Genomic DNA, 26,276 nt, shown 5'->3' on the forward strand with positions numbered 1-26,276 from the left:
AAGTTGATCGGGAGAAAGGCGGGGCAGGTTTATGGAGGACAGAAAGTCCGAAATGGACTGATCCGTAGGTTGCGGGGTGGAAGGATCATCCTTTAAATTATATAAAGAGCTGTAATAGCTCGCAAAAGAGTCAGCGATAGCCTGAGGGTCCATTATTTTTGCCTTGGTAACCGGATCAAGCAGGTGTGCGATTTTGCTACTGACCCGTTTCGCTTTTAAGCGGTTGGCCAGCACCTTGCCCGCCCTGTTGCCCTGTGAATAGTGGGAGAGTTTAAAAGCCCTGAAGAGTTTATCTTGATTGGCAATTAATAGTTGTCGGAGATCTAACCTGAGGCGGGAGAGCTTTTGGGCTAGCGGTTGAGAGGGGGAAACCTTATTCAAAGGTTCTAATTTTTTGATCTCGTCCAGAATGTTGTCGAGTTGCTGACTCCTCTGCCTCTTGAGCCTAGAACAAAGCTGTATAAGAATACCTCTTATGAAAGCTTTGTGAGCGCACCACACAGTCGCATGGTTCGCCACAGAGCCAGCATTGTCACAAAAATACTCTTTTAAACATTTAGCAATATATTCGGCATGGTGTGGAGATTCCAAAACTTGGCTGTTGGCTCTACATAGATACGCAGGGCCAGGTGCCCCGGACTCGCGCAACACTACGGAGACCGGGGCGTGGTCCGACCACGTAATAGCGTGTATCTCTGCAGACTCTGTCATCTGGAGCAAGCGTTTATCAACCAAAATCATGTCAATACGGGAGTATGAATTATGACCTTGGGAATGGTAAGAATAGTCCCTTTCGCCCCGGTGTAGACACCTCCATGCATCATACATGTCCATAGAATGCAGTAAAGGCTGTAAGGCTGGAGGAGCACGCCGGGGAGATGAGGTGGTATCAATTTGCGGGTCAGACGTGATGTTTAAGTCCCCGCAGATCACAACAGAGCCTCGCCTCAGGGAGGAGGCCATACGTAAAATATTCCTCCAGAAGCGGAGTTGATGTGTATTGGGGGAGTATGCATTGATCAACGTCAGTGGCATATTATTCACCTCACAGATAACTATAACATACCTTCCATTGGGATCAGTTTTAAGGTCCACTAATGAAAATGCCACAGAGTCTCTAACCGCAATCAGTACTCCTTTCCGTTTTTGAGAAGCAGATGCCTGGAAGACGTGCGGAAAGTTCTTGTGAGCTACAGTAGGGGCGGAAGACTGATGTAGGTGGGTTTCCTGTACACACAAAACATCGCTCTGAAGTTTCAATGCCTCAGACCACAGAGATGACCTCTTGGCCGGGTGGTTCAGGCCCCGGACATTAAATGTTGTTATTTTAATGGGCATATATTACTGAGAATGGATGGGAAAGAGTACCTGTAGCTAGATGCATCAAACGGACCTCAAGGTGGAGATCCACGGTGGCACAGGAGGACACAGCTGGGTGACGTCTGCCGGGAGTTTCCAGATGTAGAGACAGTCCAGGTTTCCACATGACGAGCTGACCACATTGGTGGAGGGTAGGGAAATACTCACAGGGAGAGAAAACAGAAGGGATAAACAAAGAAACAGTCAGTAAAAAAATGAGAATGGTCTTGAATGCAGCCATGCTGCATAACATTGCGGGGGGGAGAAAGTTCTAGTGGCCTGAGCAGCCGTATGCCCAGGGACATTCAGGTGTTGGTATCGTGAGGCGGTGTTCCCTTGGAGGATTTCTTTCCCTTCTTCCCATATGCGACCGTGTGCCACTCTTCCGGGAGAGGGGACACCCTGGTGGACGGTGTAATGGGATCAGCTCCGGGAGTAGGGAGAATTCCCCATGACTGCAGCAGATCCAGCCCAGCTTGCAGAGATGTGATAGTGTGGGCCTTATTGTGGTATGTGACAGTCAGTTTAACCGGGAATCCCCACTTATAAACAATAGCATGATTCCTCAACGCCTTAGTAAGCGGTTGGAGGTTCCTCCGTTTTTGGAGAGTATGTTGGGATAAGTCAGCAAACAGCTGGATCCTGGCATACTTATCCGGAACAGGAGCCATTTTGCAGAACTCCGACATCAGACGGTCTTTTATATGATAAAAATGAATCCTCATGATAACATCCCTTGGGATGTCTTCAGAGATGTGGGAAGGTTTATGGAGGCGATGTATGCGATCAATCACCAGCTCGGAAGAGGGTGCAGATGGCAAGACTGCATGGATCAGATCCCTGGCATAACGTTCGAGATCAGTGGGCTGAATAGATTCGGGGACCCCCCGAATTTTGACGTTGTTACGCCGTGATCTGTCCTCCATATCTGCAATTTTGTTTTTCAGTTTGTCTATCTCTTCCTCATGACTATAGTGGGAGTCAATTAACTCGTTATGGGATGCAGCAAATTCCCCCATTTTGTCCTCCACCTTGTCCATGCGGCCTCCCAAGGCCTTGACCTCCCCTTTAAATGATTTTACACAGGCCATGAAATCAGCGTGCATGGAGGCCCTTAGGGACATCATCATGTCCCTCAGCTTCACTTCCGAGACCGGCCGGTCACTGACAGGGAAGGAGTCAATATTAAAAGCAAGCTCTCTAGTGGAATTCAGAGAGGAAACCTCCTCATGGCTTACCTCCCCAGAAGGCGAGTCCTCTTTTAGGCCGTGGTCTGCTCTTCGCCGGGCTCCCTGTGAGCGGTGTTGAGGCCGTGGGAGACCGGGGCTGGCCTGCCTTCTGGCATTGCTGAGGAGTAGGGCTGGGATGCGCCGGAGAGGTCACGCTCGAGGAGGCCGGGGAACTGCTGCCGGCGCCATCTTGGCTCCGCTGCTGGCCATGGGGCATAAAGAAGTGTTGAAGTTGACGGGGTTGCCCGCCGTCCTTCTTCCTAGCCATATCGATGGACGTAGGAGGGTGATGTGAAGCCGATGAGGGTCTTGGTAAGGCAATCGGAGGAGTTAGAACGCCGATGTTGCTGGATAGTTGTCCCTGTGTTGGCGGAGCGACGAGCTCACACGTCCATACAGCTACGCAGCAGCCACGCCCCCCCATGCACTGTATATTAACGTGCAAAAGGTGTACAGCATTTTTCAATGAAGTGCTATTTTTCACATGCATTCATGAAATTGCATCTGTGCATTGCAGTGTTTTAAGGTGGTTGTTAATACTGTCTGCCCCCACTAATGATATAATCCTGGCCTCGTCAGCAAAACCAATAGTCCTCATACCTCCTTTTGCTTCTGTTGAGCTTTTAGCTATGCAGACTGGCTTTTTTAGCCTGCAATTTTTTTTTTTCAAACTCCAGGGTAACTTGTGCATGGTAAAAATAGGACCTGTCAAAAATATTTTGCCAGTCCCTGTCTGTACTTTTATACGTGTACCAGTGGATCCTACCAAATAAGCGCATTCATCCTTCATCCTGTTTATGGGTGTTTTTTTTTCTTACATTTATGGGCATGCCTTTTTTTTGCATCTTGCAAAGTCAGGTAGAAACATAGAGAGCACAAATTCTTAATAGTGAAGATGCATTAAAGTGAAACTATAGAGACCCCCAGAGCTCTCACTATAATGTGCAAGTATGCACAGCATATTTGCACACTTACTGTATATCCCACAGAACCCTCATCCAGTGATGCAAAGTCTGTGCTCCCCATTGTCACTCTGTCGCCATTGCAGCTAACTTTACCCAGTCGTCTTCCAGATTTTAAGCTTTTCAATTGCCCGACAAGGGCTGACGTAAACTTCATACATATGCATGGGAGTTACTTTGTCCTGGCACCTGCCCATAGTGTGTCGAAATTGGATAATCCAGCAAAAGTTACAAGCAGACAAAAAAAAAAACAAACATTTATATGAGAGAAAAATCAAGTCTTTTCTGCCTTAAAAAGCGCACTGTTGGTAATGTATTTTATTTTAAAAATGTCCTCTTTCATTTTGCACAAAACTGCCTGATACCGCTCATTTTAATGTGCTTTGCTTACCTTGTCTAAATACACAAACATGCATCTTTTCTTGTTATTTAAAGAGGAGCTCCAGGCTCCTTCAGAAAAACTACAAATACTGTAGCTGCTGACTTTTAATATTAGAACACTTACCTGTCCAGGGATCCCACGTTGTCTTCACCCCAACCGATTTTTCAACCGTCTCTTGGGTGCTACAGTACTTGTAATGTAAACCGACTGTGAAGCCTTTTGGCCTCACAGCCGGTTCCCTACTGTGCATGCGTGAGGCATGCAGTGCTTTGTGAATGGCCCGGTGGTGGAGGAAGGAGGGGGCAAACTCCTTGACGGTCTCGCCACATCGAGATCACCTGGGTGTGGGAGCGGGTATCTTGTCAAAACCAGGTATCCGCTCCCCCCAAACATGCCAAATGTGGCACTGGAGGGGGAAGCAGAGCTTCTCCTTTTGGGTAGAGCTCTGCTTTAAAAAGCAGAAAGCTGCAGCACATATAGGTGAACTAGTCACAAAGAAATGCATGGAACTGCTAGATGGAACTGATTTTTACTGTAAGAAAAAAAGACAAGTGAATTGGATTCTAATTTGTCTCCTACATGACAACTAAACCAGGTTGCGCACTACATGCTTGTATTGGCTACTTTGCGGTAGAGCAGGGTATTAGAGGGCCCTGTAGTAATTATTATACATTTATTAATCAAGAATGTTGCATATGCAAACTACTTTCAGTTGTAGGGAAACCTTACAGAACATAATGGCATATACATGCATACAACACATGTGCACACACTATCTAGCCTTTCTAGCTAATGAGCATTGACAATAGTCTGTATGCTAAAGGCATACACTAAAATACAAAAATAAAAAACGACTTGGCTTGCATTATAGCTAGGTCCACCATTTCCATAGCAAACAGGACTCAAGGCATCTCAAAAATTTGCAGGAAAATGGGTTCTTGCTCTTTATGTTATAGTGTGGCTTCTAGTGTTATCCCCTCTGGCAGAGTTTTCCTTGATCTTGTGGAGCTTCCTTTTATAAGAGCCCTTTCCTGTTCTTGTGGAGTCGTGCTTTTGGCTTGTGCTGCAAACCTTTTATTTAGAAAGTTTGGGTTGCTATTCCTACATAGGTGTATCCCTTTCTACCTCTTCCCTTCTAATTTATTTTCTATGAGAGAAGCATTTTCCAGCTCCAAAACTCTAGATGGCACTAAAGCACCATACATACCATGAGTCAAATATGTCAAAAGATCACGCTGTTGCTCAAGTGATTGATCTTTTTTTTTTTTTTTTTTTAAATAAAATGTTATACCTGCCTCCTCTGCGCAGTGGTTTTGCACAGGGGAGCCTGGATCACCCTCTCCTCGGGTCCCGCTTTACTGCTCCTAGCCCCTCCTGCCTGTCGAGTGCCCCCACAGCAAGCAGTTTGCTATGGGGGGCACTCAAGTCGAGGTGCCACTCCCTGTGTCCATTCAGACATGGAACTGCGGTTCAACCCCGCCCCATCTTTCTCCTGATTGGCTAACTGACTTTGACAGCCGTGGGAACTGCAGGAGTGTCTCAGCCAATCAGGAAGGAGAGTCCCAGACAGCTGAGGAACTTGTGTACAGAGATGGGACTCAGGTAAGTATTAGGGAGTGCTGGAAAGGGTGCTTCACACAGAAGGCATTTTTTTTTTTTTAATGCATAGATTGAATTAAGATAAATAACCTCCTGACTTTACAACTCCTTTAATCCTTATTGATGTTACTTTGGGTGCAATGTTCAAAAAAGCTGCTGTAGAACAAAAGCTAGAAATGTGTACATTGCCCATATAGACAACAAAAATATCTATTTCCCCACTGTATTTGAAGCCAAATTGCAGGGTGTCACGCACCGAAACAGCCAGTGCATCCACCAGCGCCTGAGCGGCAGGGGAGGTAGAAATGTCATCTTCATCATCCGACGAGACAGGCTGCAAGGTAATAGCCCCGGCAGGGGGGCTCCACGTCTGCGGCGGCTGAGCCAGACTCCGACTCTGAGACATCAGATGAGGCAGGGGTAGGCGGAGAAACGTCTCAGCGCATCTACCAACTTCACCCGGGCCCAAATGCTTCCCGAACTGCCGAAAAGGAATCGACAGACAGTGGAGATCTGGGAGGCCCTGCGGCCTCGGTGAGGGGGTCAGGTGGGAACATATTGCCTGCAGGGTCCATACTGAACCTGAGGAACCCGCCAGCAACTTTAAAAAAAAAAAAAGACAAATTCCTTTTTTTTTTTTTTCAAAGCGTCCCCACAGCGCTACAGCACCCCCAGAGGTCAGGCGCGCGCTAACAGACCCCCACAGAGAGGGAGAAACCACCCTCATGACACACTGTCCTCCAGGCACTCCCACCGGCCTCTACAGCAAAAAAATCTACCGCAAAATGTCCGAAAACGGGTGGCCGCTCTCATAGAAGCAGACAGAGGCCACAACAAAATGGCGGCCTCGGGAATAGCAGTAATCGGGGCCCACAGGGGGACCCCCCAAACGCCCATCCACAGCAGAAAACCCCACCAAGGGTCCCCCCTGCAGGATCGGTCGAGCGCAGCGGACAGCGCACTCCCCCGGCCCCCCATGTGGCCTGCACACTAGGCCCCCGCCTCAGGTAGGCACAAACAATCCCCCACATGGGAGGAGGTGGTGGAGAGGAGGGGGGTCACAACAGGACAGAGGGAACCCTGGTGTGTGAGGGTCCGTCCACCCCAAAATCCGATCTCACAGGAGAAACGATCTGGAGAAAAAGACTAGCTAAAAAAAATCTACATAAAAAAATTACTTCTATGCCAGGACCAAAGATCCCAGCAAGGAACTAGGTCCTTACTCCTGACTAGGCAGATTAAAAACTGGCATCCTATGCAGGAAGAGAGAGGGTGTACCCTCCGGGACTGCCCATAGACGTAGCCAGAACTTTTTTCTGCCTAGTATCCTACTCCTGTAGGGGGCAGTATTACCCCTACTGATATGAATCAGAGAGAACTGCGTCCGTCAATGAACTTAAGAGAAAAGGATTTTACGGTAAGTCAAAAATCCAGTTATTTCCCCACTGTATTTGAAGACAACTAGCCATGTGCAAATCTTGTTCCAAAGGCATTTCTTTGAGCGAGGTTCCCACAAGAAAACCGATGTTTACACCTATAAACAACAAATGTAAGTCAAAAAAAAATCACAGAACCTATAAGCCCCCGTTCACATAGGGGCGACGCTACTTCGCACCGCGCCGCGACCTCGGAGCGGCCGCCACGGACTTCATAACATTGAAGTCTATGGCGGTCGCCTCCTGGTCGCCCCAAAGAATCTCCGGACCCTTTTTCTAAGTCGGAGTGACTTGTGTCGCTCCTATTAAAACGGGTCCGCAGCTTCCCTATGGGAGGCGACCTGTGAGGCGACCAGGACCAGGTCGCCTCACAGGTCGCCTTAGTGTGAACGGGGGCTAAAACACATGCTAATCTTGGTTGAAGCCAAAGTTGCGGCTGCTGCTAAGTTCACAAATATAAGCATTGCACTGTGGCATGTAAGGAGGTGCTGTACCTCATCCTGGGCTTGAAATTGAGTTTGTACTACCATTTATCATCCAGGTATGAAGGTCTGTGTAATTGTAATTTTTTTTTTTTTTTTTTAAACCCTATTATTCCATACCTCACCCTAAAGTTATTACATGAAATATGATGTGCAAGATGGGATGTTTATTCCCACATTAGTATTGGTGCCCTACTTTGGTGATCATTTTATAGACTTATTTGAGATCAAAGGCCAAATTTTTTTTTTTTTTTTTTTTTAAACATGGCTCTTGTTTTTGGCTCCCACAGTGCCCAAAGCCACCTTCAGATGTCAACAGCAATAAAGAATTCCTCCTACTTCAGTTCTCTTCCTCCCCTCCCTCTAGAGTGCAGTGAGCTGGATGGGGACTTTAACTCACTGCCTATTATTTTTGAAGATCGATATTTAGATTACATTACAGAAGGTAAGTACAGATGAAATAAAAGTACACAAACTGTACTTCTATTTTTTATATTAAATGTCTAGTCCTGTGTGTTTTTTTTTTTTTTTAATTAAAATCATTTCTTTAACAAGAAATAATTAATTAAATGGTGCATCTATTATAAAAGGGATTTCAATTTTTGGTAGACACTGCAGACTAAAATGGCTTATAAACTTCAGAAAGGCAGTCCGATACAGAGAACCTATTTTCTGCCCTTTGCCACACTTGTCATAACAAATAATAATGTTATTAACATAAACATTTGGCCAAGCAGTTTATGCCTGTGTAGACAGGTTGAGGAGGCTGCCATATGCATTATATAGTTAATTCAAGTGCTAGAGTATCTCTGGGATAACTGTAGTGATTGTACAAGGTTTTCTATCAGTCCCAGTCTATCTGCAGCTGCCTATTGATACATAAATTTACTGAACTTGAGCAGTATACAGATGCCCTTTGAGCAACTAATAGCTTGTTATAGCGCTCTTGGATTTCTTGCACTAGGGTGTTTTTCTAAACTACTGATAACATGTTTCACTCTTAAACTAGAGTGGCTCTAGATACTAGAAAAATGACAGAAAGCCTGGTACACATGGGCCAAATATCGTCCGGTATCAGCAGCCTGTATGACAGAAACTGGCCGAACGTCAAGCTGCTACCACTGACTGGTGTGTTCTGGCGGGGGGTCAGTCCCCCTGTCAGAACACAGTAGTGTGTGGGGAGACTGTACTAACATAGCATAGCAAGTACAGCAAGCTCCTCAACCCGCTGGGTTGAATGAAAAAAAAGCTGTGTGTTCTGGGGTTCAATATCAAATTCGTTATGCACAATGCAGCTACTTGTTTTCTCCACTTAAATTTAAAACTGAAAGAAATCAGAAATCGGGTGTTGCTAATTTTCAGTCTGTGAGAGATTTGCTATATAATGAATATGATTGAATTTAAATTTCCTGCTTATCATACCAGACAGGGTCCTAACAGATACAAAACTGCTGTTATTTTGAATAAAATTTTTGACTTAATAAAAATACAAGGTGCTGCAGATTGGACTTTTTTCTTTTCACTGTATATTGGAGGAGGCCTCCACTGTCTGCTTTACACCTGAAAGATCGTGTTACTTGATCACTATTATATTTTCTGCACATCATGTCATTATTAAGACCCACACATATCCTAGGTTGGCGTAGAACGCATGGGTTAATTTCAACAGTAAATATAATGGTATTGCCAATTTAAATTCTTTTTGTTCCTTAGCCACTTCAGCTCCGGAAGGTTTTGCCCCCTTAATGACCAGGCTATTTTTTGTGATTCGGCACTGCGTTACTTTAATGAAAACAATTGCGAAGTCGGGCGACGCTGTACCCAAATACAATTGATGTCCTTTTTTTCCCACAACTAGAGCTTTCTTTTGATGGTATTTGATCACCGCTGCGGTTTTTAGATTTTGCGCTATAAACAAAAAAAAAGAGCGACAATTTTGAAAAAAACACCATATTTTTATCAAAAGGCAATAATATCCGCGCTACGGAGAAATAATTTAAAAAGGCTGCTGCCTACCCCTAAAATATAGACTGTGAAGTCAATATTAAAAACGTAAAAAGGAAGTGAGATAGTTGGCGCTGCCTAAAAATTTTTTTTATAATATATGGAGGATAAAAATTAAATTAAAACCAATACCTAATATATAGAAGGTGTTCTCAGACTAAAATATATATGGATGTAAAGTGCAATAGGTCAATCAATACAATCACAAATCAATAAATATACATGTATATCTTATGTAAACATTTAAAGTGCAAAGTAGTGCAAACAAAATGGTGCAATAAAACACACACAGTGCACACGCCCCCACAAAATATATATATATATATATATATATATATATATATATATATATATATATATATATATATATATATATATATATATATATATATATATATATATATGTTGTATAATAATGATTATATAAAAATAATTAAATAAAATAATTATATAAAAGTGGCCAGTTGGAGGATCTGACCTGTGAACCAACGAAAATGGGTGTAATCCTGTGTTGAAAAATATATTCTAAATTATTCCTGAGTGAAAAGTGCAAGTATAATGAAGAAATGGGGTAAAGTGCAATTACTGTAGTGAAAAAAAATAAAATAATCTAAGTGCAATGTGATATAAAAACGATCACAAAGAATATAATATGACAAATAAATAAACTGGAAAAGTGCTTATATGTGCAATAAACTTAAATCGGAAATTACTAATCTGAGAACCCACACAGATGAAGAAATTATCAATTAATCTGTATCTGTGAGAAAAAAAGGGAGGTTCAATCGATCAAATAGATTGAAAAAGTTAATTAATTAAAAGGAATTGGGAATAAGGTCCATAAAAATCCAATAAACTGTGAACTGTGGCGATATTATACTCCGGCTCTACTCTGGCTCCTTTTTCCTCTATGATGCCCTGGACATTTTCCCTATGAACACATTCTGGCATATGATATCCATGCTCTATATGGCTCCGAGAGTATAACACCAGGAGGATCAGCATATGTGAGCACCCCAAGACCGGATAGTGGATCCTGGTCCTATATGCTTGCTACCCCTGCAGGTGAGTGCGGGAAAAATTGGGAATAAAAGGGGAGCACGGTCTCCACACCCGGCACTTGAACTATTGGAGCACCACTAAATAACCACTCACGGAGTAGAATATCGCCACAGTTCACCGTTTATTGGACTTTTATGGACCTTTTTCCCCAATTCCTTTTAATTAATTTAACTTTTTCAATCTATTTGATCGATTGAACCTCCCTTTTTTTTCTCACAGATACAGATTAATTGATAATTTCTTCATCTGTGTGGGTTCTCAGATTAGTAATTTCCGATTTAAGTTTATTGCACATATAAGCACTTTTCCAGTTTATTTATTTGTCATATTATATTCTTTGTGATCGTTTTTATATCACATTGCACTTAGATTATTTTATTTTTTTTCACTACAGTAATTGCACTTTACCCCATTTCTTCATTATACTTGCACTTTTCACTGAGGAATAATTTATAATATATTTTTCAACACAGGATTACACCCATTTTCGTTGGTTCACAGGCCAGATCCTACAACTGGCCACTTTTATATAATTATTTTATATAATTATTTTTATATAATCATTATTATACAACTTATATATATATTTTTTTTTTGGGGGGGCGTGCGCACTGTGTGTGTTTTATTGCACCATTTTTTTTGCACTACTTTGCACTTTAAATGTTTACATAAGATATACATGTATATTTATTGATTTGTGATTGTATTGATTGACCTATTGCACTTTACATCCATATATATTTTAGTCTGAGAACACCTTCTATATATTCGGTATTGGTTTTAATTTAATTTTTATCCTCCATATATTATAAAAAAAAATTTTAGGCCGCGCCAACTACCTCACTTCCTTTTTACCATATTTTTATCAGTTTAGACCAATTTGTATTCTGCTACATACTTTTGGTAAAAAAAATCAGAAGAAGCGTATTTTAATTGGTTTGCTCAAAAGTTACAGCGTTTACAAACTACGGGATAGTTTTTGTTTTACTTTTTATTTTGTTTTTATTAGTAATGGCGGCGATCAGCGATTTTTAGTGGGACTGCGACATTGCGGCTGACAGATCGGACCCCTAACTGACATTTTTGACACTTTTTGGGGACCAGTGACATTAATACAGTAACCAGTACTAAATAATATGCACTGTTACTGTATAAATGACACTGGCAGGGAAGAGGTAACACTGGGGGTGATCAAAGGGGTTAATGAATGCCTGTTGGTGCTTACTCACTGTGGGGGGGGAGGTTCTGTGACAGGCACAGAGAGATCGGGGTTTCAGGTTTGCGCAGCCGAGCCACCCTGCTGCAGTATATCTGCGGTGGGCGGTCGGCAACTGGTTAATGTGTTTTTATACAGGGAGTGCAGAATTATTAGGCAAATGAGTATTTCTCTTACGTCCTCCGACAGTCGCCGCCTCTTCATATTCGTCACTAATGGGGTTATTGACCTTTGCTCCGTAGGAGTAGCTAGGCAACAAAATATATTAATATCAAAGCTTTTAGCATATCCCACCCCCAGGGGGTGGTCCCCTCAGTCCATACCTCCCTGCTTCCTGCATTTCCAACTCAGTTTCTAATGCCTAGCTCAGGAGTATGCAGGCTGTTCCTGTGCTGGGGCTCTTAGTCTCAGCTTCTTTTCTCTTTTTGATTTTATTTGAAGTTTTTCTCTTTCTTTTACTTAGCTGTTTATTTTCAGCGTTAGTTAGTTTCTTCTGATGAAGATGATCGTGCGGAGCTGGGTCTCAGTCTGGCCACCCTGGATCCCAGGGCTCAGGGCCAGGGGCTTCCCAGCCTGCCATCGAGCGTTCAGCTTAGGTTTTGCCCTGGCACATTGAACGACCAGTCCCTGTTCGCTGCAGGGATGCTATCGGTGAGGTGGCTACCGCACTGGACGCCATTGCGGTTTTGCACCGCAGTTCCGCTGTGTCATGCTTGCGACACTCCCTGTCCTCAGTACATCGGTTTTGGTCGCTGTAGCTGGCTCCCCACGCCATCCGGACGGGTAAGTGTAACTCTATGTGGGGACCTGTCTATATGGGTGTCAGTCTGGGACTGTGTGACCCTGCATGTCTGTGTGGCTGCTGTGCTCCCTGTCAGTTCCTGTGTGGACTTGCTGCCTGTGTGTGGGCTGTGAAGGGGGGGGGCTCTCCCGCTCTGCTGGGTGTCATAGTGAAGCAGTCAGATTTTAGGCATGCTGTGCGGCGATCCGCCATTTTTTTTGGGGCAAAATCATGGTGGCAGGTCCTGTGAGGTACTGCACGGCGTTTTGGTGCCAAACGCCGCCATTTTGGGCGGCGATCGATCAGGCCACATGTCGGCGCCATGTTCTGTTTGCCCAGGGATTCCTCAGCCGAGCGGCCATGTTTGTGTAGCCTTGCATAGGCTTCATAGGGGCGGTCAGTCTTGCATCACTTCCTTTTGCTCTGGGACAGCGATCAGTGCAGCAGCCTGTGTGATCTCTCCAGGTTTTTATATTTCCTTTTTTCCTGTATTCCTTGCCCAGTTTCTTGTCCCTGTGGGGGTCAGTGTATTCAGTGGGTGCGGTGGGCTTCGCTCGCCGCGATCTTAAAGGGGCAGTACCCTTTATTACTTTATTACTTTTTTGTTGGGGCATGGATTCTCAGGATTGCAAGTTTCCTCCCACCTTGGTGGGGGGCCAAGGGGCTGCTGCTTCCCCCGAGGGGGCTGATCTGGCCACTATTGTGGCAAACTTAGCTGCTCAAGTGCAGATGCTGGTGGCTGATCGATCCACAAAAAGGCCCAGGGTGTCTATTTTCTCTGATTCAGAGGGCGATGGGGCTGCTATGGCTGGAGTGCCCTTCTCAGGGTCTCACTCATCCCTAGACCTTGTGGGGTCTGATGGGGAGGCTGAGGTGGAAGGGGTTGATAATTCTCCCCCTGGCTCGTCTGAAGAGCTTGCACTCATGGATGAGTTGGTTGCTTCTATCAAACAAACGCTGCATTTGCAGGATGAACCATGTCCTCCTGCTTTGATGTCCTCTTATGGGACGCAAAGGAAACGCAAAACGTCGCAGGTTTTTCCTTGCTCTACGGAATTTCAGCGCGCGGTGGATGAGCAATGGCGCAATTTAAAGAAGCCTTTTGCTGTGCCGAGTAGGTTCAAACTGCGTTATCCTTTTACACCAGCTACTGATGAGCGTTGGTGTGTGCCTCCTCAGGTGGATCACGCGGTGGCGATTTTGAATAAATCAACTGCGATCCCTGCTGAGGATACCCCGGTTTTCCGGGACCCGACGGACAGGAGGTTGGAATCTCTGGCCCGTCATGCTTATATGGTTGCTGGTTCTATGCTGAAGCCTATTTTTGCTTCCATTATGGCAGCCCAGGCTATTGCGGATTGGACGCAGGTGCTCATGGCTGACTCTGCCCCGCCGACAACTTTGGCTATGGTGGATCAGATTCATCAGGGTGTCATGTTTTTGTGTGACACGGACTTGGATTTAGTCCCTTTGGCTGCGCGTCTTTCTAGTGTGGCGGTCTTGAACCGTCGCCTGATATGGCTGAAATGTTGGTCTGTTGATCAGTCTTCCCGCAAGACTTTAGCTAATTTGCCCTACGCGGGATCTCGCCTTTTTGGCGAATCTTTGGATACTCTGATAAAGGGAATTTCTGGGGGTAAGAGTACTCTCTTGCCCCAATCTCACAAGAATAAGTTTGTTCGTGGTAAGAAGAATGCCTCGTTTAGACCCTCTCAGGGGTCCTTTCGTGCCTTTCGGTCGCACTATAAGGGCAAGCCCTTCAAAGGCCAAGGCTCCCAGAAGAAGCCGTGGACGGGTAAGCAGAAGTCCGACCAGTCCAGATCCGCTGCCCATAACAATGCGGCCTGAAGGGGCGCCCTCACCCGCTTCTGGGGTGGGGGGACGTTTGCTCGGTTTTCTGCAACCCTGGCTGGACCGCGTTCGGGACAGGTGGGTTCAGGAAATCGTTCGATCTGGATACAAGATCGAGTTTCTCTCTCGGCCGGCGGGCAGATTTTTCCCCTCAAACCTTCAGCTGACTCCGGAGCGCTTGCAGAATCTGCACCTGGCGGTGCGGGACCTGCGGGCCCAGGGAGTGGTGGTTCCGGTGCCTCATCGGGACAGATTTCGGGGGTTCTATTCCAATCTGTTCACTGTGCCCAGAAAGGAGGGCAAGGTACGTCCAATTCTGGACTTGAAGGCTCTGAACCGCTTTGTGCGGGTTCGCAAGTTCCGCATGGAATCCCTGCGATCAGTGGTGGCTGCCCTGGTTCCGGGGGAATTCATGGCCTCCATCGACTTGAAGGATGCATACCTTCACATCCCCATTTTCGAGGGTCACCAGAGGTACCTTCGGTTTGCCATTGCGGAGGATCATTATCAATTCGTGGCATTGCCCTTTGGTCTCGCTTCGGCTCCGCGGGTTTTCACCAAGGTGCTTGCGCCGGTTCTGGCCTTGTTGAGGGCCCAGGGCATTTCTGTCCTGGGGTATCTGGACGATATCCTGATTCGGTCCGCGACCAGTCAGGGCCTGGTGAACGACCTGTCCATCACGATGCAGACTCTGCAGGACTTCGGCTGGACGATAAATTTTCCAAAGTCAACGTTGTGTCCGTCAGTTCGTCTTCCCTACCTGGGGATGATTATGGACTCGTTTCAACGAAGGTCTTCCTGCCGGAAGACAAGCTTCGGACACTTCAGTGCGAAGTCAGGTCCCTCAGGGACAATCAGTGCTCGTCCCTCCGGATGTGTATGAGGTGTCTGGGATTGATGGTTTCGGCCTTCGAGGCGATTCCCTTCGCCCAGTTTCACACACGGGAGCTTCAGGCGGAGGTCCTGGCCAAGTGGGACGGGCGTCCGCAATCTCTGGATCTGCGGCTGTCGTTGAGCCATCCGAAGGGGTCTTTTGTGGTGGCTCCAGTCCCCGGCGGTGTCGGGGGGCAAGTCATTTCGTCCTTTGTCATGGACGGTGATCACCACGGAAGCCAGCCTGTCGGGCTGGGGTGGTGTTCTGGGCGTTCTGTCCGCCCAGGGAACTTGGTCGGAGGAGGAATCCTCCCTTCCGATCAACATTCTGGAATTGCGAGCAATTCATCTCTGCCTTCTGCGTTGGACGGACAGGCTTCAAGGCTGTCTGGTTCGGGTGCAGACGGACAATGCAACAGAGGTGGCCTACATCAACCACCAAGGGGGCACCAGGAGTGCCCGAGCGGCTCGGGAAGTAGCCGACATTCTGTCTTGGGCCGAGACGCACGTCCCGGCGATAACGGCAGTTCACATTCCGGGGGTGGAGAACTGGCAGGCGGATTATCTGAGCCGCCAGACCCTGGACCAGGGAGAATGGTCCCTTCACCCGGATGTCTTCCAGATGTTGTGCGCGAAGTGGGGGTCCCCAGATGTGGACCTGTTCGCGTCCCGTCTAAACAACAAGGTGGAAAGGTTCGTGGCAAGGACGCGCGATCCTCGGGCAGGCGCCTCAGACGCGTTAGTGGCGCCCTGGCATCAGTATCGCCTGATGTATGCCTTTCCACCGATTCAGCTGCTGTCCAGGCTCCTTCGCAGGTTGGCCTCGGAACCGCACGCGGTGATTCTGGTGGCACCGGATTGGCCTCGCCGGTCTTGGTACGCAGACCTCGTGAATCTGGCGGTCGACGCTCCGTGGCGTCTGCCACTTCGAGAAGATCTCCTGTCTCAAGGACCGATATTCCATCCTGCTTTACAGTCGCTGGCTTTAACGGCCTGGCTGTTGAAAGCCAGGTCCTGAAGGATAGGGGTCTTTCCCCTGAGGTCATTCCCACTTTGATCAAGGCTAGGAAGGCCTCTTCGGGGAAGATTTACTACCGTACTTGGAAGGCTTACTTTGCCTGGTGTGAGTCCAGGGGGTATTCCCCTCGCTCGTACTCGGTGTTGAGAGTGTTGGCTTTCCTTCAAACGGGCGTGGACCAGCGTTTGGCGTTGGCCACGATTAAGGGTCAGATTTCTGCGCTGGCCGCTCTCTTTCAACGCCCTGTGGCGTCTAACTCTTTAGTTAGCACCTTTGTTCAAGGGGTGCGACATTTGGTCCCTCCTAGGAGGGAGCCTTTGCCTCCATGGGATTTGAACCTTGTTCTGTCCGTGTTGCAACATGCTCCTTTTGAAAATATCAGGGAGATTTCGTTGTCTCTGTTGTCCAAGAAGGTTGCCTTTTTGGTGGCGATCACTTCGGCTCGCAGGGTGTCGGAGCTGGCGGCCTTGTCCTGCAAGTCTCCGTATTTGGTGATTCACTTGGATAAGGTAGTCTTGCGACCTAACCCGTCTTTTCTTCCGAAGAGGATCTCGGAATTTCACCTCAATGGGGACATTGTTTTGCCTTCGCTTTGCGCGAAGCCTAAGCATCCGAAGGAGGTGGCTTTGCATTCCTTGGATGTTGTTAGGGCGATCAGGGTTTACCTATTATCGACTAAATCCTTTCGCAAGTCTGATTCTCTCTTTGTCCTTCCTGAGGGACCTCGGAAGGGCATGGCGGCGTCTGCTTCGACCATCGCCAAATGGATCAGACAGACCATTGTGCAAGCCTATTCTTTGAAGGGGAAGGTTCCTCCTTTTCCTGTGAAGGCGCACTCTACCAGGTCTCTGAGTACGTCTTGGGCCTATCGTCATCAGGCTTCTGTGGCCCAGGTGTGTAAGGCGGCAACTTGGTCGTCCGTTCACACCTTCTCAAAATTTTACAAAGTGGATGTTCAGGCATCGGCAGATGCTTCCTTTGGCCGTAAAGTTCTTAGTGCGGCGGTGCCTTAGGGTCCCTTGTTTGGGCCCTTGGCTGTTGGGGTGCTTTTACCCCTAGGTTACTTGTTCTTTCCTGGGTTGTTGCTCCTGTTGAGCATGTTTTTTCCTGTTGCCCAGTTGGTTCTCTTACTCTGGTAAGGTTCCTTTCTCTGATGTGGGTACTGCGTTGCTTTAGGCGCGGCTGCTTTTTTCCCACCCCTCATGTCTACACTGCTATGGGACGTCCCCATTAGTGACGAATATGAAGAGGCGGCGACAGTCGGAGGACGTAAGAGAAAACAGAATTTTTGTAAAATCTTACCTGTAAAATTCCTTTCTCTGAGTCCTCCGACAGTCGCCGCCCCCGCCCCTCTTTTGGGGTTTGTTTATGTACTCTACTGCTATGCTACTGAAACTGAGTTGGAAATGCAGGAAGCAGGGAGGTATGGACTGAGGGGACCACCCCCTGGGGGTGGGATATGCTAAAAGCTTTGATATTAATATATTCTGTTGCCTAGCTACTCCTACGGAGCAAAGGTCAATAACCCCATTAGTGACGAATATGAAGAGGCGGCGACTGTCGGAGGACTCAGAGAAAGGAATTTTACAGGTAAGATTTTACAAAAATTCCGTTTTTTGAGGATTCATTTTATTATTGAACAACAACCATGTTCTCAATGAACCCAAAAAACTCATTAATATCAAAGCTGACTATTTTTGGAAGTGGTTTTTCGTTTGTTTTTAGTTTTAGCTATTTTAGGGGGATATCTGTGTGTGCAGGTGACTATTACTGTGCATAATTATTAGGCAACTTAACAAAAATCAAAGATACAGTATACCCATTTCAATTATTTATTTTTACCAGTGAAACCAATATAACATCTCAACATTCACAAATATACATTTCTGACATTCAAAAACAAAACAAAAACAAATCAGTGACCAATATAGCCACCTTTCTTTGCAAGGACACTCAAAAGCCTGCCATCCATGGATTCTGTCAGTGTTTTGATCTGTTCACCATCAACATTGCGTGCAGCAGCAACCACAGCCTCCCAGACACTGTTCAGAGAGGTGTACTGTTTTCCCTCCTTGTAAATCTCACATTTGATGATGGACCACAGGTTCTCAATGGGGTTCAGATCAGGTGAACAAGGAGGCCATGTCATTAGCTTTTCTTCTTTTATACCCTTTCTTGCCAGCCACGCTGTGGAGTACTTGGACGCGTGTGATGGAGCATTGTCCTGCATGAAAATCATGTTTTTCTTGAAGGATGCAGACTTCTTCCTGTACCACTGCTTGAAGAAGGTGTCTTCCAGAAACTGGCAGTAGGACTGGGAGTTGAGCTTGACTCCATCCTCAACCCGAAAAGGCCCCACAAGCTCATCTTTGATTATACCAGCCCAAACCAGTACTCCACCTCCACCTTGCTAGCGTCTGAGTCGGACTGGAGCTCTCTGCCCTTTACCAATCCAGCCACGGGCCCATCCATCTGGCCCATCAAGACTCGCTCTCATTTCATCAGTCCATTAAACATTTGAAAAATCAGTCTTGAGATATTTCTTGGCCCAGTCTTGACGTTTCAGCTTGTGTGTCTTGTTCAGTGGTGGTCGTCTTTCAGCCTTTCTTACCTTGGCCATGTCTCTGAGTATTGCACACCTTGTGCTTTTGGGCACTCCAGTGATGTTGCAGCTCTGAAATATGGCCAAACTGGTGGCAAGTGGCATCTTGGCAGCTGCACGCTTGACTTTTCTCAGTTCATGGGCTGTTATTTTGTGCCTTGGTTTTTCCACACGATTCTTGCGACCCTGTTGACTATTTTGAATGAAGTGCTTGATTGTTCGATGATCACGCTTCAGAAGCTTTGCAATTTTAAGAGTGCTGCATCCCTCTGCAAGATATCTCACTATTTTTGACTTTTCTGAGCCTGTCAAGTCCTTCTTTTGACCCATTTTGCCCAAGGAAAGGAAGTTGCCTAATAATTATGCACACCTGATATAGGGTGTTGATGTCATTAGACCACACCCCTTCTCATTACAGAGATGCACATCACCTAATATGCTTAATTGGTAGTAGGCTTTCGAGCCTATACAGCTTGGAGTAAGACAACATGCATAAAGAGGATGATGTGGTCAAAATACTCATTTGCCTAATAATTCTGCACTCCCTGTACTGTTATTTCAAATGGACTAGACTGTTTTTTCATTTTTTTAATTTATGCTCTTAACAGCCTTCTTTAATATCTTTTGTATTTGACATTGCAGATTTGGATGGACCTTGGTTGGGAATTCAGAACTTGCAAAGATCAGAATCTAGCAAACCTGAGAAACTTGACAATGAGGAGGGATTTATTTGTGCTCCTGGTAGCCCAGAGCTTAAAGTCAGAGCAGAAGGTGTCTCTGCTTCATCTTGGTGTACTGAAAGTGAAAAGCCTCTTACAAAGACCAAAAAAAATGACGATGATAATAAATCTAAAACAAAAGTAAATAAACTTATGAGGACAATGAAAACTGATAATCCAAAAAAGATAGTAAAGCAGAATTCGAAGGATTCTGTGGTTTTAGTAAGCTACAAATGTTTAAAAGCTGCTACAGCAGAGGCTATGTCTAAATCGTTTGAAGGCAGGCCTTCACATTGCCACAAAGATGGACATAACCTTCATCCAGGGTTTCTAGCAAGTGACACAAAGTCATCTGGATTGCAAGCTTGGCAAAAGCGACATAACTCTCTCCCATCTACGACAGTGACAACCAGGCCACCGTCTACAAGTAGTGATAGTACTGACAGAAGCCACAGCAGTGCTGGGGATTCTGGCAGTTTAGCATCTTTTTCCACTTCCACCAATTCGGGTACACTTGGTACACAACAAGCAGGTACTGGATGTACATATGTGGATAATGTCTTACCTGGAATAGAGAAGTGCCGTTCTGGCCACTCTGCAGTACCCACTGGTCTGAGGACAATAGAGGTTAAGCCAAGTAATAAAAACTCATATGAAGGGGAAAAAGTAACTGTTATTTTTAGCTCTAAGTCAGAGGGTGCTAAAAATATGGCCTTTAAGGACAGCATGCAGGGGCAGGACTTATCTGCTTTAACTGGGCCTCCAGCCCCATCACTGGAGCCGGATTCTGTATTTGTATTTGACAAAGAGGTTGCACTGGAAAGTAATCTAAAACTACCTGGAAATGAGGATCCTCTGACCAGGCCTAAAAACAACCAACTAAATAGTGGCAGTAAAGAGGTCCACATTATAGTAAGTGGAGACACAATAAAGCTGCCTGATCTCAACATCACCTGTGCATCTTCAAGATTTTCTGATTCTGGTGTAGAAAGTGAACCTAGCTCTTTTGCAACCCATCCAAACCCAGAACTCTGTTCGGAAAATGTGACCGAGCATGATCCTGTGTCAAATGACAAGGTATTTTCACCTCTTTTGCTAAAACCGGAATCTAACTTGAAAGCCACCATTGAAAGCCACTGCACAGAAAGCACAAGTGCTCTGAGTGAAATCCAGTCATCCTTGACATCCATAAACTCTTTACCGTCTGATGATGATGAACTGTCCCCAGATGAAAGTTCTAAGATTTCTGTTGTCCCTGAGGGCCAGATGAAGGACAGTAAAACTGTCTTGGACTTGGGTGCAGTTGAATTGCCAAAGTTTGATTCCACAAAATCTAACATTCTCTTACAGCCTCAAAGTGTTGTGTTTTCTGACAAAGAAAATATACCAGTCCATTCCTCTCTTTCAAATATGAGAGATCTTTTTCAGTTTGCTATTTCTGATGAGGAAACTCCACATGAATTTAAGAGTATTCCTGTACCCCCTACTGGCTCCATAACCACTTTTAGAGAACCCCCAACTTTAGAAACACTTTATCATGCCTCCCAAATTGCACTTGATCCTGAAGTTATTGTTGTGGGAGAGCAGTCAGTAGTATCTGGCTCAGTTGTTATGGATGAGGAAGTTGTGTTGCAAAACGTCAAAGAGAAATACAGTGACGAGGAACCAAAACTTTCAAACCAAGACTTGTCTAAAGCTGGGAGTAAAAGTCCTTCTGCTGCTATACTTTCTTCCACTAACAGCACTGACATTGTCAAGCAAGGTTTAGTAGAAAATTATTTTGGCTCTCAAAGTAGCACTGATATTTCTGACTTTAGCCCTGCAGAGGATTTTAAGCATGCCAGTCCTGCCATGGAAACTGTAAAGTTGCAGACAGTTGGCCCATTGCTGCAGGAAGATGAGGAGGATGATGAGGAGGAACAAGATGAAGAAATGATCGAGAATGGCTACTATGAAGAGACAGATGGTCCATTGTACAAATCTGAGGATCCTGAATGTGAAGTTATCCATGATTCCGCACATGACAAGTGTTTAAGGTCTGAGAGGATTGGTTCTGAATATTTAAGAGATTCACTGAACATGCCTGGTGTTTGTTCAACCAGTTGTTTATCTTTTTCATATACATTGAAAGACTCCCCTCGAGGAACTGTTTTTACTTCGAGGCACACTCTTGACACTATAACAAAACAACCAGGGGGTGCAATGTTTGGATCATGCGCCTCATCTCTTGCTTGGTATGAAAGCTCTCCAAAGCCTTTAATGCTAGCGTGAGTACCATTTTATTTATCTAAATATTTATTCATTATTATTATTATTTATAAAATACACTTGCATCAAGCCAGCGTTTAAACAGAATGTAAAAACAAAGGAAGTACGGGTTGTGGTGCGTTCCACGGACTTTAACCGTGACGCAATGATGCTGGTAGCTCCGCCCTAGGCGATTCGTCAGAACGACGTCATCACGTCCTGATGAAATGCAGTATTCAAGCTTATGTACAGAATTGTTTTTGATATGCATTTTTTGTATATGATTAATGTTTTTGTGTTCATATAATTTGATACAATTTGTATCGGTCAAGCCTTTTTATTAGGCACTAGTCACTTGTTAAATTTCATTTAAGGGTTGCTATGGGAACCAATCAGTATACTCATTAGTATGTACACATACAATCAGAGCACTGAGCACTTTACATGTTGCACATAGTATAAACACGCACATTAGAGTATTCATTTTTTTATTGATACACACTAACCTGCAAAGCAGAGCCACACCCACTACATATATCTTTATGACCTAATTTTGGCCTAAACAAGGAAGCAGCTGAGGAAATGTAAGAAAAAAAGTAAACATAGTATACCTTCCTACTTACAGTATTTACTAATGATGGCAGCATAGAGATTAAAAATGGGTAATGTTGATTGAGAGAGTTTAGTTCCACTGTAAATTTCATATATGGTGTGCATTTGTGTCAAATGCATAGTAGAAATTTTTTTTGTACAGAGAATAGTTGATGTACAATTTATTGGTCCATGATCCCAAACAAGGTAGGGATATCTATCAGGAAGATCTTGAGTGAACTAAACGTTTGTGCCGATTTACATATCTTAGTTTGGAAAAATTGCACCTTGCCTTTATATTTGCCTATATTTCTATTACATTTCATTGTATTTATTTTGTAGGTTCCTTCAGGCCAAAGAAGAATTAAAGCAATTAAAGCTCCCTGGGTTTTTGTATAGTGATGTGCCTCAGTTGGCTTCCACAGTTCCATACTTCAGTGTGGAGGAAGACGACTGTTCTGAAGAGGGAATTCATCTGATTGTGTGTGTTCATGGGCTAGATGGTAAATATTATATAGTGTGTGAAGGATGTGTTGAAGTAAAATTAAACCTCCGCCTAGTATGCACATGTACTAGTGATCACCCAACACTGTTCTGTTAGTGTTCCCTTCATGGGTGTGCCACCACCACCTCCTTTCTTTTTTTTCTATTCTTTCTTTTTTTTTTGTTCTGTCCTTTCTGTTTGGTTTTTTGTTTTTGTTTTTTTTTTTTTTTGGGGGGGGGGGGGGGGTTTAGGTTTAATTCCATTTGCAAAAAGAAAGGTTTTAGGATTTTTTTTTTTTTTTTTTTTTTTTGGGCAATTATGAAGAAAGCATGAGGAATGTTATGGTAACTTATATGTCATGATTATTATTGTACAGAAGAAGGCCCTAAACCACTTTGTGCGGGTACAGAAGTTTTGGATGGAATCCATCCGCACGGTAGTGATGTCACTACACCAGGGAGAGTTCTTAGCCCCCATAGATATCAAGGATGCATATCTACACATCCCTATTTACGCTGGACACCAGCGGGTTCTTCGATTTGCGGTCGCAGCGGAGCATTATCAATTTGTGGCGTTACCCTTTGGTCTCGCCTCAGCTCCCAGAGTATTTTCCAAGGTCTTAGCACCGGTATTGGCATTGCTGCGCCAGTGGGGGATTGCGGTACTGGGGTACCTAGACGATCTCCTGTTGAGAGCGGACTCTCCTTCAGTCTTGTTGAGGGATCTGACAATCACTGTCAGAACTCTGCAGGATTTTGTTTTGGAACATCAGTTTCAAGAAATCGCCGCTGACACCTGTCTTGAGACTGGATTATCTGGGCTTGACTCTGGATTCAGCCTTGTCCAAGGTGTTTCTTCCCCCGAACAAGCTGCAAAAGTTGCAGGAGGCGATTCGGTTGTTGTTGGCGATCAATCTGTCCTCTCCGAGGTTTGATGGTATCAACCTTTTGGATTGGTTCCAATTGCTCAGTTCCATACCAGACCTTTGCAAAAGGAGATTCTTGGAACAAGGATCCAAAGTCCTTGGACTCTTTGATTAAGTTAAGCCACAACACAAAGTCTGCTCTGTTGTTGTGGATTCAGTCTCCAGCACTATGCCAGGGCAAGTCCTTCCTCCCGTTGTTTTGGACGGTGGTGACCACGGATGCCAGCCTATCGGGCTGGTGCAGGGTGCTGGAGAAGCCCTGTGCCCAGGGTACCCAGACAATGGAAGAGTCAAAACTACCGATAAATGTTTTGGAGCTTGGAGCAATAAAGCTTTGTCTGAGCCAATAGACGACTCGCCTGCAAGATTGTCCGGTACGGATTCAATCAGACAACGCCACGGCTGTGGCTTACATCAATAACCGGGGGAGCACCAACAGTGTCTGGGCAGCCAAAGAGGTAGCCGAGATTCTGGCGTGGGAGGAAAAATTTATTCCAGCCCTCTCTGTTGTACACATTCCAGGTGTGGAGAACTGGCAAGCGGATTACCTGAGTCGTCAGGTATTGGATCATGGGAGTGGTCCCTGCACCCGGAGGTGTTTCATCTCCTGTGTGTTCGGTTTCCTTCTCGCCTCAACAAGAAGTTTCAGAGATTTGTAGCCAGGTCTCGAGATCCTCTGGCCGACGCCACAGACACCCCGGTGGCTCCTTGGGGTCAGTATCGGTATAATTTATGCCTTTCCTCCCTTGAAACTCCTGCCGAGGCTTCTGCGCCAGATAGAGGTGGAAGGGATTCCAGTCATTCTGGTGGCTCTGGACTGGCCTTGCCGGTCTTGGTATGCAGACCTAGTAAGGTTGGTCGCCGATGCTCCTTGGAGAATTCCTCTCAGGGAAGATCTGCTGTCTCAAGGTCCGATCTTCCATCCTGCTTTACAGTCGCTGGCTTTAACGGCATGGCTGTTGAAAGCCAGGTGTTGAAAGATAGAGGTCTTTCTGACTCTGTGATTCCTACGCTATTGAAGGCTAGGAAGACGACTTCTAGGAAGATATATCATCATACCTTCACTCTGCACTTAGCCCAAACATTCTAAGGAATTTGCGTTGCACTCTTTGGATGTGGTTCGGGCGATCAGGGTCTATCTAGAGACCACTGAGTCTTTTAGAAAATCAGACGCTCTTTTTATCCTTACAGAAGGATCTTGTAAGGGATTGGCTGCGTCTGCGGCGACCACATCCAGATGGATCAGGCAGATGGTAGTTCAGGCTTATTCACTGAAGGGTCAGGTTGCTCCTTTCCCAGTGAAGGCGGATTCTACAAGAGCGCTGAGTGCCTCTTGGGTTTTTACGCCATCAGGCGTCAGTGCTGCAGTTTGCAAGGCAGCAACTTGGTCGTCTGTGCATATGTTTACAAAATTCTACAAAGTAGATGTGTTGGCATCTTCGGATGCTTCTTTTGGTTTTGCAGGCTGCTGTTTAAAGAGAACTGTTTTTTTTTTTTTGTTTGTTTCTCTTTGAGGGTGTATTGTGTTTTCAGGGTGAGCTCCAGTTGTTCCTGGTTGAGCTCCATGTTACCTGGTTGGGGAAGTTTAGCCTTTGAGCAGTTACGTTTCTGTTTGCGTTGTCTTCCCACTCCTCATGAATATACTGCATTGGGACATCCCTATAGTCTCTGACTAGATGGAGCTGCGTCTGTCGATGAACGAAAGAGAGAACTGGATTTTTGTAAAATCCTTTTTTCTGAAGTTCGACAGACGCAGCGCCCGCCCCTCTAATTCTGAGTGAATTGGGTTTTCTTCTATTCTAAACACTGCTTGCAACTAAACTGCTTGATGATAGCAGGGTGTGTGGGGTTATGCCTACAGGGACAGCCCCCAAATGTGTGTTTAAGCTTTTTTCCTGCCTAGTGCCTATTCCCGATAGGAGAAGCATAACCTTATAGTCTCTGACTAGATGGAGCTGCGTCTGTCGAGGAACTTCAGAGAAAAGGATTTTACGTTAAGTTCTTACAAAAATCCAGTTTTACCAAAGAAATTGCATTTGAAAGACTGCTGCGCAAATACCGCATGAGAAAAAAATATTGCAACGACTGCCATTTTATTCTCCAGAGTCTTTGCTAAAAAAATATATACATTTGGGGATTCTAAGTAATTTTCTAGCAAACAATACTGATTTTAACTTGTAAACAACATGTGTCAGAAATCAGCTTGGTCCTTAAGTGGTTAAAATTAAAACATTTTTTTGAAGGAAGACATTGTTTTTTGTATGGCCAGCATAAGTCACAGCAGGTACAGGTAACTTTTATCAAGCTACCTGCCTATGACAAGGGAGTTTGTCATACATAATATATTACTGTTCTGTCTGAAAATCGGCTAAACAGTCTTTAATTTTTTTTTTTCTTTTAACAAAAAATGTGATCTCTGAATATGATGATATTTACCAGATTCAACCTCTAATA

At 45.2% G+C, this 26,276-nt stretch overlaps 1 protein-coding gene across 3 annotated transcripts in view; it reads left to right on the forward strand.

The window, feature by feature from the left end:
• Nucleotides 1-26,276, forward strand: part of FAM135A (family with sequence similarity 135 member A) — a 212,906-nt gene that overhangs the window by 160,200 nt on the left and 26,430 nt on the right. For all 3 annotated transcript variants that reach the window (XM_082249041.1, XM_082249040.1, XM_082249042.1), the window contains 3 exons: nucleotides 7,740-7,894; nucleotides 19,499-21,842; nucleotides 22,756-22,916. In XM_082249041.1, the coding sequence (XP_082105167.1) occupies nucleotides 7,740-7,894; nucleotides 19,499-21,842; nucleotides 22,756-22,916 (2,660 nt within the window). The remainder of the gene's footprint in view (nucleotides 1-7,739; nucleotides 7,895-19,498; nucleotides 21,843-22,755; nucleotides 22,917-26,276) is intronic.

The sequence above is a fragment of the Pelophylax lessonae genome (genome assembly GCF_965119305.1).
Source record: "Pelophylax lessonae genome assembly, chromosome: 3".
Classification (NCBI taxonomy): Eukaryota; Metazoa; Chordata; class Amphibia; order Anura; family Ranidae; genus Pelophylax; species Pelophylax lessonae.